We start from the raw sequence: 20976 nt of genomic DNA on the forward strand, positions 1-20976 counted from the left end.
AATATTGTCTAGATTATAGCTACAGAAAACTGGATGCATATTAACTACCTACTTCCTGCATCTGAAAAGAGGGAGAGCAGACATTTAGTACAGAAGGAGTCATTACCAGAGGTGTCTGATAGGCAGAGATGTGTGTTTCATGGCAACAAGTACTCCACCTTGATCCAGGTATAGAACACTGTGCTCTTCCTCAAAGATCTGGAAAAAAAAAGTATCTATTTAAATGTATTCTTCTTAGTATCAAGAAAATTGCATAGTTTTTTAAGTATGATCATGATAGAGGACAGGTATGTGCTAATGAAGTTACAGATTAGAGGAAATTATAGAGACAGTTTCTGTATTCTGTATTTTATTGTTTGGGGTTTTTTTTCCCCCCAGTTTTCCCAGGTTTTTGGAAAATGCAATCTGCCTCTCACAGAAAGTTAGAAGCATGGGGTTTTTTGCAAGGATCAACAATTTCCATTCTTTCAATGACAAATTTTTGTTTAAAGAAGAATTTCATGTGCTTGCACATATCTGGCCCTATCTCAGATAATTGATGTAGACAGAAAAATGAGGGCTAGTCAAACATTGCAAAATAATTAGATTCTTGGAATATCAAATATTTGAAAAGATTTTCTTTTTCTTTCCCTTTTTTGTATTAACTCTCTGCAAACATTTGCCCTGTAGTCTATATAGCAGCATTCGTCTGTCTGAGAAAGTTATTCTTTTTCTGCATGACTTGATATCCCATTCAAAAAATAGGAGTAATGGAATTTCCTGATCTGAAGATAAACACATTACAGTATATTTCTTAACAAGTGGGACTCCACTAAATATTAGGATCTTAATTTAACTTCAGCATTCAGTCTCTTTCCACAAGTAAAGAAGAGGTAGCTTTATGAAGGTAGCTTTAACAAAGTGAACTTCATTCTGTCATTTTCTCCATTAGCTTAACAGCAAGGCAAAATAATTTGTTTATATGGACACTGAACTTTGGACAACTCAGTGCAGGTGAAATGAGTCCCATATGGAGAGAGGAAAAGTAGACCAGTGCAACTACTGATTTTCAGGAAAGTATAATCATGGATAATGAGAAAAATGGTTTGACTGGTATAAGGGTTGCACAACAGTAAAAGGTGACACATTGTTTCCCCTTAATATCTATAATTTATGCTGTTCTCTTTGCCACAGGGTTAAACTGAAGTCAAACTCTGAGCAGAATTACTAAAATAATTTTCTTTAATACGAAGTCTAACAACATAGTCTTTTTCTTTGAGCATTTCTGTACCTTTCAGAAGGGAAGTTTACTCTTTTTTAAAGGTTTGCAAAAAACTACTCTGAACCAAATGAAACAAAAATTAAGTGACAGATTGAATCTACTTTTATAACAATTTCCTGTGATTAGTATTTAGACCTGTGATTCTGTGTCACTTACCTGCCTCCAAGTGTTCCCAGCATCAGAAGTAACAAACATGCTGATGTCATTGTCTGATAGCTCAGTGCCTATATTACCTGTAAGATAAGCATTAGTTAGCAACGGAATACTCTCAGAAACACTAGAACTAACAAATCAGAGGAGTAAATGTGTTTATTAACCTTTTGTAATTATAGAAGTTCTAGTTTGGGGAGGATAATGAGGGAAAAGGAAAGGGGGAAGGGAATGGAGAAGGGGAAAGGGGGGAAAGGAAAGGGGGAAAGGGAAGGGGATTTCAGTTTGAAGAAAATATATATAAAAGACCAAACACATACAACTCTATACACCTCTAACACAAAGAAAATGCCCTAATTTGAGTCTTATGTTCACAGGAGTAGAGGATTAGGCATGATCTCCTTGGTCTTGAAGGCCAGTTTCCATAAAAAGCCATATGACAAGTTGAAGGTCCATAAGGACTTTGATAGCCAGCCTTCTTTCCCAATACTAGTGGTGTGATACCCCACAACCACTCAACACGCACCACAAAATCCAGATTTTGTCAGTGTACGCACATCACACACAGGCAATCTTTAAACATTTCATACCTGAAGCTACAATAATACTGGGGGCAGTGTCTCGGCTGGCGATGTTTCCTGAGGTATAGGGGTTGTCTGAGACCTTCAAGTGAAGATGAAGGGAGCAATAGGGCTATGGAGAAAGCGGAAATAAAAGTAAAAAGCAGATACAACAATGCATGCACCTATTTCTACAGGGTTAGAAACATAGAGTGTCCTCCTATATTTCTTCCTCATCATTGCATTCAATCACCCTTAGAAAGACACCGTCACTTTGCTATCATTTTCTGACACAACCTGTTCCCACTAGGAAATGGATTCACCAGGCTGAAACTCTCTCCCAAGGACAAGATTTTGAGGCTGTTCCCTCGAAGGAGGGAACCAGGCTTGCAAGGGCAGGTGATGATAGGGACTACCCAGCTCTTCTGACTCCTACCTCTGTGAGAAGCAAACAAGGATGCAGGTACAAAATGACTCTGCGAGCAGCAGTGCCCAAGCTATCTCTGCAACAAGAAGCAACATAACCCTACTGGTGTGGTGCTGAATCACCACTAATTAGTCAGGAAAAACAACTTAATTCAGGCAGTGTCATACCATTTCTTGACTCTTTTTGACATATGGCTCTGTTTTGCACTGCACTGCAATAAACACAAAGAAATACCATGACTGGAAAGTGTTAGTTTCAAAGTTATTTAAAACAATGCTTCACTGCCCATCTGGATGTGACCTTTAAGATTTCAATACAAATACACCCATGGAAACCTCACCTATTTGCTACTGATTTTGTATGCTGGGTAGTCAGCAAAGACAGGAATGGTACAGAATAAATCAGCTGAGCAAGAGGGTAAGTCAGAAAGGCAGATTTCCAAAACTCTCATTACAATTCCCTCCAAAACTGTATTGTCATAATTTCTGAAAATTCCTAAAAATTATTTCCTTTGCCTGGGTTTTATTTTCAGTACTTTTTCTTCCAAACCTCATGAAGACCCCCTCATGGAACATGCTAAGGGAAGAGAGGGGGAAAAATACTGGCAAGAAAACCTAAAGCAAACCAACCCAGTCAAGGTGGACATCACACAGGAACATACTAGAACAAAGCCCATGCTACAACTTGCTCAGCTCTATAAGATGAGAAGTAGAGGCTATGTGGAAGGGCCTTCAGACTCTAAGGAGGCAGGTTTTTCTGTCTAATACCAGCTGCCTAAAGACTAGACCTGCAGCCCCAAGAGTCTGGCAGACATCCCCTGCAGGAAACCTTGTCCCATATGTCACTGGAGGAAGACCACTTATCCATCCCATCTCAAAGCAGGTGACTATGACTCTGACATGTAAATTCCCCTGTGCAGAATGGCAGGGTTCTTTTGGCAAAGGCAAATGAGAGTGGTAAGGAGGGATGGGAGCTCTCACTTATGTCAGACAGGAAAAGGGGACATGGGCTGTGCAGAAGGGAACATAATCTGCCAAGTGGAATGTACTGAGCAGCCTAACTCTATCTGACAGCCTTGCGAGGGCAGCCGCTGGAGCAGCCTGGGGGCGCCGGGAGGGAGTGGAAAACAAATTGAGCTGACATGAATGCAGGAAGTGGAAAAGCATTGCAAGAGCATGAGTTCTTTCCTTTTACATTTTTATCGGTTGTGAGAAGACTAAATAGAGAACATATTTTTAATATTCACATGTTCCAAGCCCACTTCAGCATTCTGAATACAGAAGCAAATGGCAACTCAGTCAGTTCCCAACTCAAATGAGACCTTGTTAGACTAAAGTCTTTGTGATACCAGAGGTTTTCTTTCAAATTAGTCTCATTTAACAGATATAGTATATTAAAATGGAGTATATCTCTCAAATATTAAAATCCAGGCCATTTGTCTAAGCAGACAGATGATCTTTTCAGTGGCATGACTTCTTATTGGTTGGAGTGCAGTAATGCTTAGAGTCTCTAGTGACAACTGGGTATGGTGTAAAAACCAGCCTTTCCACTCCTAGCCAAACACCTAAAATTACTGTCCATGGCCATCCCATATCCTCACTGTATTAGCATTCTCTTCCTCATCTCTGATGTATACCTTCTCCATCTCTATCCCTATAGAGTTCATTAACAGGTATTTTTCCAGCTGGTTTGTGTTCTATCATGCTTAATTCACACACAGACCTCTCACTCTGATTTTCAGAATTTTCATCAATTGTCTCTATCCCTTTTGTTGTAACCAACAAGCTACTGAAATCATTATTATCATCAGAATCACCAGCTTTGGGTTTCCCTGTCATTGCCCAGTACCCAGCTGTGCTACCTGCTGCACCACCACTAGCGGAAAGATGACCACAGCTTGGAGCATTTAAAACCTACGTAGAAGATAAAGCATAGGTGACATAGCCCACTTCTCTGCTCACTGCCATAGTTTTTACAGTTCTGCAAGAGTTCATTACTTCCTTCCTAATATTTTCAAGCCAGAACTTTTATGTTCCCCTCTTTATGTTCCCCTCATTCCTTAGTAAGATTTCTCATAAATGTCCAGAACCCCACGTCTTGGCTGTTCTGCAAAGCCCACCTGAACTGTCTCCAATGGCATGAAACACATACACCAGCTATTAGTGGCTATACCTGATCAGAAGTGGGACACAGTATTATAACATAAGGATGATGTTAGACACCATTCCCAAACCTAGGGGGAGTCAAAGTATTTTCTCACCTGCAAAAGCGAGGAGCAATGGAGAGAGATAAACACTTCAAGAGAGCTATTCAAAACACCTCCCTTAAATGCTTAAACTACTCCGTAGCAGATGGCATGAATATCTCCTCCTTACAAGAAGAGGGTCTTTGTCTTGAAATCCATATAATCCATATGGACAAGACAAACGAAATGTGGGAGGGAATTAACAGATGTCTGGGGAAGTGAGACAGAGAGAAAATAAATGACTGCCCAAGGTCATGCAGGAAATTGGAGATAGGCCTGCCTAAAAACTGAATCAAGATTCTCCTGAGATTCATCCCAGTGTTTGAACCACTAGTCCATCCTTGAAAGTTAATTGATAAACTCTCCTGGGCAGATGCCCATTTCTTACCAGACAGAATTACTTCTCAGCTAACTACTTCACAACACATGATAAGTATCAAACTAAACCAGCATCTTTGAGATAAAATACCTTGGCAGCTCTTTTATGAAGATTAAGTGTATTCATCTTAGAAAACAAGTGGTATAAACAAGAAAAACAAAACCCTGGGATTAGATGAAATTTCATTGCTTTCCTCCATCCTCATTACTCAGAACTGTCTCAAAAAAAATGAGAAGTTCTGAGTCGCTTTGAAAAAACCACCTTGAGCAAAGTGTCAGTAGAGGGAGGGTTCCGTCTGGCTCGCCCTGTGCTTCAACCAGATTCCCTCTTAACCCCCTTAGCTGCCAATTTAGCTGTTATGTACTTATTTCTGTTTTAACTCTCACTGAGTTTAAGTTTAAAGACCATATGCACAGAGGACACAGCATTGCACCCACAAGCTGGGGACCATCCTGTCACTCTGGGAAATGGCAGATCCCATTCTAACAACTATCTGGAACATACATCATTGCTGTGTCCTGAACTAGTGTTAGAGACATTTATCTGAAAAACAGCAGTGGGAAAGCATTAGTATCTGCCATGGTGTAAGTATGGGAGCTAGGCCAGATGTACAATAGACTATTAAGAATTCACTTAGCTATGCCATAAGGAAAAGCAGGATCTGCCTTACCAGCCCCCTAAAATATTATACTGCCATATCATATGAGAAAAATCTTGGGCATCTGATAGAATTGGTCATCATTTGGAAAGGTCAAGGTGTGGGTTTTTTATGAAATATTCAGATTTACAATCTATTTAAAACACAAAGGCTTCTCTAGGTAGTCCCTTCCAAAAAATTAAGTTATTTTACATCTGAATATCATCTTTTTTTTGTTTTTACCTCATAAAAAGATCTAATTAAAAATGCACTTAGTTACAGTTTTTAAAATCTTGAAAGAAGAACTCCAACCCAAACAAATTTAGTCATGCTCTGAAATAATTCTGAACACCAGTCATCCCTATTTATTTTTTCCAAACTCGACAGAAAATATAAGGCTTGCATTTTGGCTTAATCAAAAAATCAATTATTTGAACAGCTTCAAATATTTATTCTTTGCTCTTGCAATAGTGCATGACATTCAGTTAAGAGATTAGTGTAGCATTCAGCTACAAAATGTAATTCTGATTCAGATTTTAACAAACAGTCTCAAAATGAGAAACTTTTTTTTTTTTTGATGGAAAGAAACATGTAGGTACAGGACAGAAGAGGAAGAGCTGTCTAAATAGTGCCCCTGATTCTGCCTGGAACAATGTTAGAATTTGTGTAATATGAAAGCTATTGAGAATCCCAAAAACAGGGGCTCTGAGTATTAGCCCACTCCTGAATACAGATTGCATTGGCTGAAAAATATGTCAATATAACTCTAAGCTTTCTAATTTGATACAGATCTCCAGTTATATTCACATTGCTCATCTTTCACCTTCCCTCTTGAAAACTGTTTGCATATAATGATGATTAAAGACAACTACACGCGTATCTATATCAATAAGTACAGAGATAGACACAATTTACATCAACATAAAGCTATACATATATTTGGACGAATGTGTCAATTCTCACTTCTGAGCTCAAAGAGAAAATGATAAATGTTAATAAATATTAATGTCAACAGAGAGGCCTGAAAGAAACCAGAGCTCTATTTTCCTTTGAGCCTGTCTCCAGTTATCAGAGCCCTTAAGGTTTCTGAGCTACAATAGCTCACGCCTCCCATCTAGTGTCCAGAGAATCAACTGCGCAGACACGGCATCCAGTTCACCTGCTATTTAAGGGGACGCTATCAGTTGTGCAGAAGGAAGCTGATCCACGATGCTTACTTCTGCTCCAGAAATTAAATTAAATTAAGCTAAATTACAATGCCATGTCTTGCAATACCTATCCCCTGGCAGCCCCAGCCTGGTGTGCTGCACTCCATGAGACACACTGCATGGAAAGGGGAGCTGCCCTCTCTTTCTTGTGTTACCTTGTAGAAAAAGATTGTTGTGGATACTACCATCCCCCCCAAGTTTCCCCCTCAGGTACTTACTAGGAGACAGTGAATGGGATTTCCTCTCAGATCCGTGTGTGGAGCCTGCAACAAACTCCAGTCTCTCCCTTTATTGTAGGTGATGAAAGTTTTCACTTGATTGTCAATCTTCTTGTTAGCCAAGAACATTCCCTTTATCCCTGCTACCTAGGAAAAATTGACATGGCTGAAAAATAGATCAAGTCCATGCAGGTTCTGTGCATGTGTCCTGTCCCTCTTTCCCTGTCAAACCCAACAGGGCTCTGGTGGGTGTGTGAGTGTTGTCGATGTCAGGGCAAGAACTCTCAAGGTACATCAAAGGAAGACAAGTTGAAGGGCATGGGGAAAAGCTAAAACCATCACAGGTGCAAAGGCGACAAATGGGAAAGCAAGCTTGTATTTCAAAGTCATCATGAGAACATGGTAAGAATGAGATAGCATTATCTGTAAAGTGACAATCTCAACTGTGTAGGCATCCTTCCCTTGAAAGATGAAATATGTACAGGGCAATTATTTGTCTCTTGCACAACAGTAGCTGGACACAGTGGCAATTTTGACCTTGCAAAGAAAACAGCAACACACACACATAAACTTGCAGTTCAGTGCTTCTATTCTTCCTCAGCCTTCTTCAGACATTTCATCTAAGGATCCCAAGGTGCTTCACAATTATCAGTGTTTCAACAGGATAACTTGGGGCACAGAGGTATTTTTATTGTGGTTTTGTATTTTAAGGAAACCAAAACACTAGTGACTAAAGCAAGGCCATCCAGAATGCCAGTTGTAGAGCTAGCAATGAGATCCTCATCTTTTTATTTTTCCTAGTGTTTTACCCAAGAGTTTCAATCCATAGACCTGCAGGAGGATTTTGTAAAGACAAGATGCTAACAGATTCACATTGGAAACAGGCCTAAAAGTATCTTAGTGGGGAGAAAAAAAATCAGCCTCAAACCACAACTCACATTGCAGAATGTTCCCATCTTCTCAGCACACTAAAAATCAATAGCCCAATAGCTGCTGCAGCTTGCGAATGAATTTGTTAGGCTGTCATTCTGCAATCTGAGTGCAGCAATAAAAAGGGAAGTGAAATCAGGAGAAGGAGGGGGAAAGTGAGAAACTTTTTGGTTTCCAGCAAGTCTGTTCAGTCATCCACCTCATCTCTTCTTATGATGCAGAACTAGCAGACAGAATCATTCATCAAGACTTTTTATTCATAGAGATTATTACTTAAATGGCATTGCATGGCAAATGGTTACATAGCAGATTCAGAGCTTTTTCCAGCTCAACTGATTTAATTATGTGGCTGGATTTGAATGCTACAGTGAACAGGACCTTATTGCACTTTTAGTCACATGCTGTGAGACTACTAGTGTACAGTGCTTTGGTACAGAATATTGGTGTACTTAGTCATTTGCAATAGTGCCCTCCTGCTTGAGCTATGGTATGAGATTTCATTTGAAGTTGCACAAAGACTTGACATGACTTGCTATAATGGGCGATAGTTAAATTAAGTAGTTAACTAATTTATTGTTAATATAAGCAAAAAAAAGATAACCTTTTCAATTTCTTTGCAGGATTTTTTTCCTACCCAATTAAGTGTTCTGGATTTTTTTGTCATAGTAGAAAGGCACCCTGAAAAGACAAGGGTACACTGTCACCCAGTGATATTGCATTAATAGACAGGGTTAGAAAAATAACATAGTTCCATCTTTACTACCAGAGGGCTAGAGCCTACATTCCATTTCTACTTTGCTTTGTTGTTGTCCTGAAATAGTTCTATTATATAGTCCCTGTGAAATGCTGGCCATAAATGATTAAAGAGCATTTTATATATCAGGTGATAAATGTGTTCTGAAATGCTGTGAATTTTTCTTTTTATGATTCTAGTCATGGGCTAGAACTCAGAATCCTTTCCCAAGAAAGCAAAGTTATGTTATACTGTCAGTCTTGGACAGCTTTATCTTGAAAAAAGACTGCACAGCCTGTACATGGTTGTGTACTCTCAGTAGGAAGGGATACACCTACTGCATATACACAACCACGACACACACAGTGATCTGTTCATCCCTGCTGTTCATAAGAGAGAAAGACCCATGTAAGGAGTGCATGACCACAGGGGTCAGAGAGAAAAGCACTCCATCAGCTCCCACACAGGAACTGTAGACATCCCTCACCACCCTGAATGCATTGTGTGCAGACACAAATGTTGGTCTACACTTTCAGAAGGACTCATACAAGACACTTGAACACACAACTCGAAAGACATTCTTGACTCTCCATCACCACCTTCATACATCAAACATATACTTCTCAGCCAAGATACATACTGCTATAAAAAATAAGCCCCAGAGTGACAGTCATATACACCATAGCTATAGATGCATCTCCTCACGGTCTGTTATCACTTCAGCCCTGGATTCCCACAGGAAGAACTGTCTTGCTGTGGACCAGTCCAACAGAGCCACACCACATCACCGGAGAGACACAGGAACTAGAAAGAGAACTCAGACCCAGTGGTCAATGATTTTAGCTCTTCCCTTACTCTAGGAGATGGTCTCTAGGACAGTGTTTTTCTGAAAAGAACTCAGTAAGACAACATGAAACAATTTTTATTTTCTCTTTGTACCCAGTGCAACTCTCTGCTGAGCAGCATTGAGCAGATTAATCCTTAACCCAGAATAGGTTTAGGAATTACACACACAAACATGTTCACTACAATGCAACCAGAAGAACTTATTTCTAACACCTGACAAACATGCATACACACACACACACACACACACACACACACACACACACACACACACACTAAACAGGTCTTTCTCTGGTATTTTCTCAAATAATAGTGCTTTTTTAAATATACTGTTGCCACCACATAAGGACTCATTTTAAAATCTCCCTACTTCCTTTTAATTTATCTATGGATTTTTTTCTTCTCTTGTCTTCATCTCCATTTACCCCTAGAGCACTCATCTTTTGCAATAATCTGACTTGGAGAACCACGTTGGCTGGCTTTGTGTTCCCTTCCAGCTAGAACATCAAATTGAAAGGAAGGTTTGTGCCAGGTTCCATGTCAGCCAATATTCTTTCTATCTAGATAATCAGCAGATATGACACTGTAAGTCTGATTCCATCAATTTCAATCCAGGTTACTGTGTGGTGTCAGCTGAATAAAACAAAGCAAAAGCTTTTCTTCCCCCCTCGGGATGTAGGACACCTTTACATAATGCAGTAAAACCGCTTCCTGAGCTGACAGTAATAAGAGGTAACAGTTTTTCCATGGGCTGCCAGTGCTGCAGAGAGATTAATAGTAAAAAATGTCCAAATGACTGAAATGGCAGTGCCCATCCTCCTACAGTTCATCTGCATTGATGTACAACACTTGGGATCTCTGGACAATTCAAGGTGGTTTCCAAGTAAAGGGCAGCTGAAGGAAAACTATATAGCAGAGTCAAGATTCAGGCAGTGATGGGGAAATATGGAAAGCATCTTCCTTTTCGAAGGTACTCATATCTAGTTAATGACTTTTCCTCTAAACGGTCAGAAAATACCCTGGAAGAGACCTGAAAAGAGAAACTGACCCTCAAAACAGCAGCTGAGGACTGAATTTCTCATTAGCTGAGTGCTGTCTCCAGAGGCAAAAGAGGCAGCAGGGCAAGAGATGTACACATTAAGGGCACATTAAAAGTCCTGTTCTTAGGATCAGTTGTCACAGAAGACAATGTAAATTGGCCTTTTTATGGGTGAGCTTAAGCGGAACACATTTGTTCAGAAAAAGTCTCAGGGATAAAGAGGGCACTAAAAAGAGGTAGGAGAGCTTTCATGCTCATAGGATAGCCCAAGGGGGCATATCTATAATCACTTAAGTTCTCAAAATAGTCCAAGCTGAGAAAGGTGACAAAGAGAGTTGAAAACTGCTGTCTCTGCTTAACTTCTAAACCAAGCAGTTGGACTGCCAGAAATGCAAAAAAAAATTTAGAGATGATACTATTCAGACTGTTGGGAGCTTTCAGAGTCACAGAGCCAATGTGAGTCCAAGCCGATACTGTGGGGCCAAGGATTTTGGCTGAGAAACAGAGTTCCTCTTAGCAACTGAGTAAACTATTCCAACACATTTTGCTGTGCATGAAAGAGCCATGAGCTCTTCCTCACCTAAGAACCCTCTGGTGAACACAGCAGTGAATATCTTCATAATATTAGGCTGGGCCTAAATTCAACTCGTGTGTAAAATCTGGACTTAAAACTCATCCGATTGCACAGAGGCCCTTAAGTAAAAGGAGGGTAAAACTAAGTGTTTAGTCACTTACTGGTTTTGCTGTTCACATGCATATTACAAGACTGATGTGCAAAGAGGAAATGGTACTGGCATCATGTGAGCTTCTGAGATAGAAATGAGATGTTTGGAGTTATGACATACCTCATAGAGGTCAATCATCACATTCCCCTCCAGCCCTTGACTACTCTTGACATTTTCCAAGGCCAGGGTGAAGTAGATCCCTCGGGTGTCGGAGATGTACAGATTGTATGTGTCGTTCTGGTTCCACTCTTGTACAGCTGCAAACACCTGATTCTCATCTGTGCTGATAACATGCATGTCCTGGGGAAAGAAAAGAGAGAGACTTTACTAGAGGGAGGTCTGCACTGTCATTTCCAAGGGCATCAAAGTAATTGTGGAGGAGCAAGGGATAAATTTAGGCTGGAGTTCAATCAGAATAGGTTGGAGTTTAATCAGTAGGCAATACTGCTGTAAACTGGACATTCCATCTAGGAATATTTTACACCAGCTCTCTTCTGCCAATTTTCAAAGCAGTAATTAACTGATGAGGTGTTAATTGAACATTGGTAGCAGCACTTTCGCCCACCTTATCAACACCTTCATTTTAATGAAAATACTTTGTCTGAGGGCTAGGAAGGGCTGTTAATTAGTTGTGGGTTTTTCTTTTCTTTTGGCACCTGAGTGATTCCACTTGTGATTGTGGAATCAGAGATATTAAAAATATTTAAAGAAAAAAAAAAAGAAGAAGCATCTGAAACATCTGCTTGTCCCCCAGCATTCAGAAGCCAAGTATGCTTGGGACCTGAAATAAGGAGGTTCTAATGGGTTCTAACTGCAGCCAGTGCTGCTGTTATCTACTGTTTCTAATGACAGTGTGGACTTGAGCCAAGGCCCTGGACCACAGTACTAAACACCACATTCCAAGAAATTTAACAGAAAAACAATCTTAATCCTCACTAGATGTAAAGAAGAGAACTGTAGTTAGATCATTAGTGTTATAAGTGAGGTTTTGTTTTACTCTGTTCTCTGTGTTACAGCAGGCAGGAAACAATGAAAAGATTGCATAATTAAAGAAAAAAATTAAAAACTATTAAACCTGATTACATCTTTCAATGCCTGGAGAAATTATTACCCAATAGAAAAAGTCACCAAAGAGAGAGATTGTTATAATGAAATTCCCAGGCTCTATCTGCCCAGCACAGGCACCCTGAGTTCTTTGGTGCCATAAAAATCTATTGAGGTAGGAAAAGAAATGAAGATTTCTTAGTACCAGGTGATTCCCAGAAGACTCAGCTGTTCTGTCTGTTTTGGGCAGATATCCCAAAGTTATTCTGCTTCCATGAATCTCAGCCAGGACTTTCTACATGCAAAACTGGGAACCTTATCAGAAAATATACTCTTTGGAAGCTGATGCTACTTCTTCCTTTTCTTATTAATATTCTTTGATAATTCACTGTCTTGTGGATTCCTAGGGAGAATAAATACTTCCAGATGAAGCCTTGTAATGTAAAGATAAAAAAATAACACAATGAAGAAATTTGATCTATGTATTTGAAAGCAGATTCACCATGGAGTTAAGATTCATAACAGTTGTTTGTTCATCCAGATCCAGGTCTGAATACAGAGTGGATAAATATGCACTTGATTTACTTGCTTCTTTGCACTGGGGAAAATCGCATCCCAGAAGACGGGCCAGTTTTATAGAGGAACAGATTGGTTTGACTCCTGCGGCAATAGTAAAGGTAATATAAGTCCCACTGCCTTCTACTAAGTTTGGCTGTGAATAGACATCCTGTTGTAGCTCCAGTTGTGCTGGTAGAAGTTACAGCCATAGCTGTTTGTCTGAGGTTCCTTATTTCAGACTGTCACCTTGGTGAATCTGCTGGGAGATCTACATCAGTAGGTGTTCCCAATGTGCTTCAGGCAACATTGCCTAGCACAGCTCTAATCTCAAGTTTTAACTTCTGCATATGTGCACACATGGGCAGGCCCCTCTATTTAAACATAGACAGATTGTAAGTAAAATTTGTTTTGTCTGGTGAATGTACTGTGACATTAACTTATCATTTCAATTAATAGTTTTGTAATAACTAGCGGAGGGGGTAGAAAGATACTTTGATCAACAACAGAGAAAATTAAAGGCAATTTCATGAATGTTTAAGAAGCAAACAAGTTAATTTATTCACTAGATGCTTCATGAATTTGATCAGATCATGCTGTAAGATGGATGTCTAAAGAAGATTCCACTAAGGCTGAAGGAATTTAAGCCTGGGGAAACAGAGACTGAGACTGAATTGGTATTATATACATAGTGAAGAAAGTAAAAAAAGATAGCGTTCCAACTGTGTGCCTTTGGGGATAAATTTTCCTCTTAATTTTTCCTCTTAATAAGTCCTTCTCCAATAGGTGTGGCAATCATGCAAAGCTTTGTTAGAAAAGGATCAGTATATGGGCATCAAACAGGTCTTTGACCAACATGAGGAATTTTTCATTTCCACACTGGCAAAATTAAAATCAATCGGTATATAATTTTTTTTTTTTTTTCCAGGGTGGGAGTTGATTTTTTTAGGGCCAAAAATAATACAAAACAACAGCCTTCATCTTGATATGGAACAAGCTCCCTACAAAGGCAGAAGAGGACAGGAATGTGAAGCAAGGCACCTTTCTCCAACAGTTGTCGTCATCTTCAGGGGCTCTCCAGGCTTCTGTCTACTAAAGGCCTGAGCTTTTTTCTCTCTGTTACAGCATATACTAGAAGTAAATTAATATACACTTCTACTATCTGTCTTTTTTGTCTTTCCAAAGACAAAAGTAACAGAATGATGCTGTACATTGGCTTGATCAGGTGTCTACTCCAACGACTAAAGGCCAAGGCTTTCTGAATTATGGAACAAGCTTCAATTGCCCTTTTTGCTCTTGGTCAGGGAACTTTTCTTCCTGGCAAGTTAAACGGTAGGGATGTGTAATGCCAGTTTTATTCTGTCAATTACTGGGACTGTCAGCTCTTTTAAGGTTTGTATTTAAGGTTTTGGGTTGGGGCTTTTTTGTGGTTATTGCTTCTTCTGTCAGGATGTGCATCCTGAGGTTGAAAGAAGGTGATGAATTTAAAACAGAGGTACCACATGCACCCATCCCATCACTATTCAACCCAATACCAGTTAAGAAAGGTCTTTTTAAAAGAGAAATTGCTTGGCTTGCTTCAGTATTCTCAGATGTCTACCCAGTGCATTGGTCTAAACTGGAGTAAATGTAACCTGCATGTACATTTAAGGTGATTCGACATGACAGTCTGTGACAGAACTCATATTCTGGCACTGTGGTGCAGAACAGGCAGTAACAATCCACATATCAATGTCACTGCAACAATTAACAGGTCTCAATAAAGACTATTTAGAGAATTAACGAAACCTGTAGCCACATATTCAGGCATCTGCTTGTGAGGAACAGTGTTTCAAGTTCATTTAGGCTTTTAATTAAACTAGCTACCAGGCTGTTAATGTCAAAAAGAATAATATTTTAGTTTTGATTTGCTGTAGGCCATCCTGCCTGAGAAGCATCATCACCTGCCAAAGCTGCCTGCCGTCATACGCCTCCAGTTTGGGAAGAGTGACATGATGACACAAAAAGCTTGATATTTCCGTCTTCAATTCCAGAACTCACTTAGTACTCTTTACCATATTTGGCCCCTCCTTCTTAGCTGAAGGAGATGAAAGAGAATTTGGACATAAAAGAAGCTGTTTGTTTAAATTCCTTGAATAATATAATTCTGCACATTTTTCATAAAAGTGACTATCTTGCTTTGACAGCAGCCTCCTAGACAGCTCTACTGTAGCTCTTTCCAAGTCAAATGTAGCACTTCAGTCTTTGAAGATATTGCAAGACTGTGATAAAGCATCTTTCTTTAGGTCAAATAACATGAATATATTGCTCCAATTCCTTTTATCTGAGAACATATTGTAATTTAATTGTAGTACATTTTCCCCAGCTCTCCAGAGGTCTCTCTAAGAAGGTGAACAGAAAAGTAAGTGTGGGCTAAAGGAAACAACAATTTTAAAGCAAACAGTCTCTCTACAGATGATTTGAATCATTGTAAATGACAATTTTTATTTGGATTTTACAATAACCATCCTAAAATGCAATTCCCTTGCTAAAGGTTCCTTCGAATAACACCTGTTTAAATTTGATCTGAATTCACAAGAGTAAATTCCTCCTGCTTGGACAGGAAGTTTCAAACCAACCAATCTTTAAATGTGCCTGAAAATTTTGAGGCAGACCACAGGTCTCCTGTGTCAGAGCTAAGAAGATCTCATGGCTTCTGGTATGATCCTCAGTGCCCTGGTTTTTCAGGTGATGTAAACAAAAGCAAAGGCTACAACAGCAGAGTAGGTAACGTATGGCATTGAAGGCCTGGGTTTGAGCTGCATTCTGATTATATGAAGGTCACCCAGTAAATCTATTATAAACAGGTCCTTTGGGTTGAGGAATCAAAGACAGTCAGTTGTGACATTAGCCAAGTTATCCCTTTGAATATTTCCACCTACAAAACCTGGTACAACTTCAACTCCTAGGAATAGATTGACCTTGCACTTTCTTTTTTTTTCTTTTGACAATCCTCACTTAATTTCTGGGAGCGCATTTGTCTTCAGATGTTAGACCTCATATAGAATCCACAAGATCATTTGCTACCTTTGAGCTTAAATTTCATTTAAGACTATATTAAGAATGAGAAGGAAAAAAAAGTCCTGTTTTTGTTAAGAAGCCATTAGGACCTTAGCTGCAAAATGGTGGTTTCTAGAAAACAGAGCTAACATTTTTTATAAGTGTTTTAAAAAACTCAGCTCCAGAAGGCAGAAATACCCTTTCAAGCTCCAATGCTAATTCACCATTGTTCTTAATTAGGGAAAATACAGAGCAGACACACAGACACACTCTTTGCTTGGTTCCCATTAAAATCTGCTAATGAGGCAAGCACAAAAAGAAACCCACACAAAACAGGGACAGGAAAGGGGAATTTTAAGACTGGAAAAAAAAAAAAAAAAGAAAAAGAGAGAGTCTCCTCCAAAACTTAATTAACTATAAAGAAATGGTAATTGACATAGGCTGTGATATCTGTCTACATTCATGCCTATGTCCCTGACTAGCCAAAGTGCTGACTTTTGGTTTTAGTCCTTTCTTGCTTGCAAATGTTCTGTGAAAGAAGAATGGTGTTTGCACTCATTGCATGCCATCTTGCAGTTACTTGTGTTGGATTTAAGATTTTCTGTGCAATTAAAGTATCTGTAGACTCATATGGGCATTCCAGAAACAGTAACCTACCTTGGGCAAGGAGTACTTTGGCAGCTTCATCTGTGCAAATGTGTTCCTTCTGTAAGAAACGTAATAATGTGGTCTTCCTCCTGATGTCAACTATGAGAGAAGCAAGAAAGATATCATCAGCTTTCCTTATTATTTTTTTATTATCATGGAGAACATCAAACAAAAGCTGTTAAGAGAAATATCACAGTGTGGTAGCAATGGCTTAAAACTGCAGTGCTGTGACAGGTGATGGATAAACATTGATCCAGCTGATAGCAGCTGAAAAATAAAACAAGAGGAATCCCACTTTCAGCAAGGAGAAATAAAGGTCAGAATTTCATGTGAAAACCTGGGGAAACTGAAGTCCTAACTTCACTTGGGCCATGAAGTCACATGCCAGAGCTCTCCTCTGTCTTAAAGCAAAACTGCCTGTTCTTTGCTATCTGCAGAGCTGCCATGTAGGCTGTTGGTTGGATCAGCAGATTGGCAGACATGAGGCTTGATTTGTATTTCTGCTTCCAGCTTTGGTTCCTGTGTGGCCATGTACAAGCCATCATAGGTTATCTGTTACGAGATCAGCTAAGCATTCAGGAATATGAAGGGCCAAGAGAAGCTCCATGGATTTGGCATTTCTGTGAATCTGGCCATTTATTTAAGTGCATAAATACTGATGGCAAGACCTCAAAAATGTTGGGTAGAGCAATGTGAGGTATCATTTTCTACCACCTATTAAAGGAGGGAAAATGAAAGGAAAAAAGCTGACAATTTTATCTGGCTTCCAGTGCTGCTGAAGTATAATCGATGTTTGTAAAGTACTTGGAAATCCTTGGACGAAAGATACTGAAGAACAAATATTCCAAAGGATTCTCCCTGTAGAACTTTGCTTTAATTGCTTGATGCTTGAGCTTATCAAGACTTTTCTTTAGTAGTAGGTTTTTAAAATGTGCTGCAGTAGTTTAAAATGCAAGATACACAGAGGCTAGGTTCATACCAAATCAGAGTAAAATAAGCACTATTTCTCATTCTAAAACTCTTCAACATTTTCTCAAGAGAACTGGGCAAAAGTTAGAGGAAGGAATGCCAGAAGTATTCTTTTGTGAGAGATTGTGAGTTTGTAAATAAAACAGAGTTTAGTGGGAAAATAAACTCCCTTTCCTTTATCCTAGTGCTTTTAAGCCTACTAATTCTCATTCCAAATGGTTTCATTCAGAAAAGCTAGATGGAGATCAAGGAAGGTAGGGAAGGTTAGAAGAGGGTGTTCATCTACTCTTCCAAGCGTATACAGCCTGGTTTAGGGTTATTCCTCCTTTGAAGAACAGTGCCTGGGATAACACAGGGTCCAGCATCAGCCATGGTGCATTATTTAACAGGTCCTTGTCAGCCAGCTACAAATGTAAACACTTGAAGAATCACATTTTAAATTGCTAGCCAACAGTGAATTTCCTGACTATATCAAACAAAGCACAGGTGTTTTCCAGGGATTATAATATTATTATTACATACATCTAAGTGTTGATTATTAACGATTGGCAAGTACTATTTCTTTGGCCTGTTATATTTATTTGTTTCAGAATCCTAAGAAGTTTAAGAATTAAAATGGGAGCTTTTCAAATCCAAATATTAAATCACACCTTCACAAACTGTGTTACAAACATGAACACATGAAGTTGTGCGAAGTCCCATTGGGCATTAAGGAGAACATGGTAAGAGCTGCCTCTTTACATGCTCCTCCTTACACCATGAAGGGCAAAAATTTGACAGCATCAGGAACACTGTGCAGCAGTTTATGAAAGAGAAAGAGGAACTCATCAAAATACAAGGGTTATCCAGAAAGGTAAACAATCTCCCCAGCACTGACTTCAGATAAAGCAAAGAGCTGGGCTTCTCTACATGGTTTAATAACATGATGTCAAAACAGAGAAGACTAACAATCTTGAAAACACAAAACCAAGGCATCAGTGATGAAGTAATGAAACAATTCACATATGAAGAGAAATATTCCAGCTCCTGTGTCACTCGAGACACAAACACAGTCATTCTGAAATGTGAGAGCATGGCTAAACAGTGATGCGTGCCCCTGTTTCCCTTGCCACATAAACATTTCATTTTTGCCTCAGACACATTAGGTACAAAAGCTATTCTGGAACACGTCTCAGATTTATTTGTGGATGATTTAGACTGGTGTTTAAGACCTAGTTCATTGACTGAAGGCAACTAGCAATCAATTCATCCAATGTAACATATCAGTCCTTTCTCTTCCTTTCACTCGCAAGCATGCTAGAATGTAAATTGTCTAGAAGCCCAGTTCAGTCCTAATGATTTCCAGTTCACCTCCATGTTCCCTGAAATCCTGTTGTTATTTTTGTCCTCTTCATCTGACATTAAATGGACACTGGTAGCAGCCTAATGAAACCCACAGTGGTTCAAATCTATTCACCAGTTCTCACCTGGAACACAGTTTGGCTGAGTACATCTCATCTTCAGCTTTTTCACTATAATCACCATTGAGGCATAACAATAAAGCCTGATTACTCCTTTGGGGCTTTCTCTGACTCCCTCTCTCCTGTCCTATTTCCCTCTCATGCTCAAAAAGCTTTGGTCTACTCCCTTGTAATAGCAGATGACTGACACACCACTTCCAGCTGGGCAGTTAAAGCAGTAATTCCAGAGTGCTGATGAGATTGCAGGGTACAGAGCACTCCAGTGTATATGGTGGATACTCCAGGCAGGAACTCTATGGCCCTACAGTGGCAAGATACTAGAGGTAAAAGGAACACTGTTAGCTTTGTAACAAACTGCTACAATCCACTCAGTGCCTTTATGGATCCAACATGCACACACGTGCAAAGGAATACAAGAGAAAATAATATAATATAGAATAGTATAATAAAAATAACAGAATAAATAAGAGAAGAGGGTGTTCTGCACCTGAACAAAGACATAATCACCCTGGACGATCAAGGAGTTATGGTCGATATAGCCTGGAAAGGGTTTGCTGCGAGTGGCTTCACTGCAGTTCTGCATCTTGCAGGTGATGTATTGGGCATCTGAAAGGAAAAGAACAAAAACAATTCACTTGAGATCCTGAGCATAGATTCTTCCTGCTGTCATAAATCTATTTGCTGAGGCAGCATTTTTGCTTCCCAGACTCATGTGACATGAACTGACATCATCCATTCAACAGCACAAAAAACTTCTTTCCCTTACATCTTTCACAAATCCACCCTTGATTATTTTCTTCCTTTAAGTTCCTTCCTTCTTTACCTGCCTCAGCCTCCCATTATTTCTTTCCTTTCTGCCCTAGACTAGACATCAGAGCTATACATTTTTACCAAGAGAGAGCCCAGCGTAGGTGATCTGATTACTTCATGCCAGTGTTGTGGTTCCATGCTGGAAACAGACAACAGGTAGCATTTGAAGGTGGCACAATACTATGATTCGTGTCTCAGATCTGACAGAAACCTAGTTAAAGGTGTATCATTCAGCACTGCTACCTTCCCATGCTGCATTTACTTGGATGCTACCCAGGCTTAAACTTAAAGCAGGAACTGAGTGAGGGAACAAGAGCTGTAAAGGACTATTTACTAAGGCAAAAAACAGCCCAAGCCCTGGGACTCCCTAAGTAACTATGGATCTGAAGAGCTGTGTCTTTGATTTGGGACAGACACCCATTGTGTTGCGCCTCAGTTTCCCTTTCCCAAGTGTACCTTTGTCATCTCCTGGTGTGGGATTTGCTGTAGAGCACAACAGCTTCTCCACAGTCATGTACCAAGTTTATTTAGAACACGGCCAAGGTCCAGAGCATACACAAGTACATGGACACCTTCAGAGGACTCATACCCCATACTGTCACCAGAGAACCCCTTTCATGATGCACCTTCATATTTCCTACAGCACTTACATTCTCTGTAGAGTAATTCAGATAAACTTGGAAAGTAACTCAGACTACCTCCCGTTCAGGGGGTTTTAGCTAATTCTCCATTGACAGTGTAGGTAGATGCATTCTGGCAGACCTGGGCAATCATTCCACATTCTCTTGAAAATAGAGGCCTCAGCAGTTTCAAAGTAAATGGTCTAAATGCAGCCATCCATGCAAGCCGTCTCATCCACTGTCACTATATGGGATGCCCTCATCTCCTATTCTGAAGCACTGCAAGGTGCTCATCTCATAATCTATCACCTGAAGAAAAACAAATTGAATTTCTTCATGATGGTAATTTATCCTAGAATACAGAACCAGATTCTCAGTATTTAATTTGGACTCTCAGATCCATTAGGAATTTGCACTTTGTTTAATGACAAACCTGATCTACAGGAGGAACGACTTTGGCATTTTAGCAGTAG

The 20976-nt window shown here is 39.6% G+C and overlaps 1 protein-coding gene across 9 annotated transcripts in view; it reads right to left on the reverse strand.

The window, feature by feature from the left end:
• Positions 1-20976, reverse strand: part of SORCS1 (sortilin related VPS10 domain containing receptor 1) — a 270529-nt gene that overhangs the window by 49239 nt on the left and 200314 nt on the right. For all 9 annotated transcript variants that reach the window (XM_027648093.1, XM_027648089.1, XM_027648094.1 and 6 more), the window contains 7 exons: positions 19561-19679; positions 16654-16743; positions 11479-11658; positions 7086-7232; positions 2002-2104; positions 1418-1494; positions 107-198 (listed from right to left, as the gene is read on the reverse strand). In XM_027648093.1, coding sequence (XP_027503894.1) covers positions 107-198; positions 1418-1494; positions 2002-2104; positions 7086-7232; positions 11479-11658; positions 16654-16743; positions 19561-19679 — 808 coding nt within the window. The remainder of the gene's footprint in view (positions 1-106; positions 199-1417; positions 1495-2001; positions 2105-7085; positions 7233-11478; positions 11659-16653; positions 16744-19560; positions 19680-20976) is intronic.

The sequence above is a fragment of the Corapipo altera genome, unplaced genomic scaffold, assembly GCF_003945725.1.
Source record: "Corapipo altera isolate COAL_440 unplaced genomic scaffold, ASM394572v1 56, whole genome shotgun sequence".
NCBI lineage: Eukaryota > Metazoa > Chordata > Aves > Passeriformes > Pipridae > Corapipo > Corapipo altera.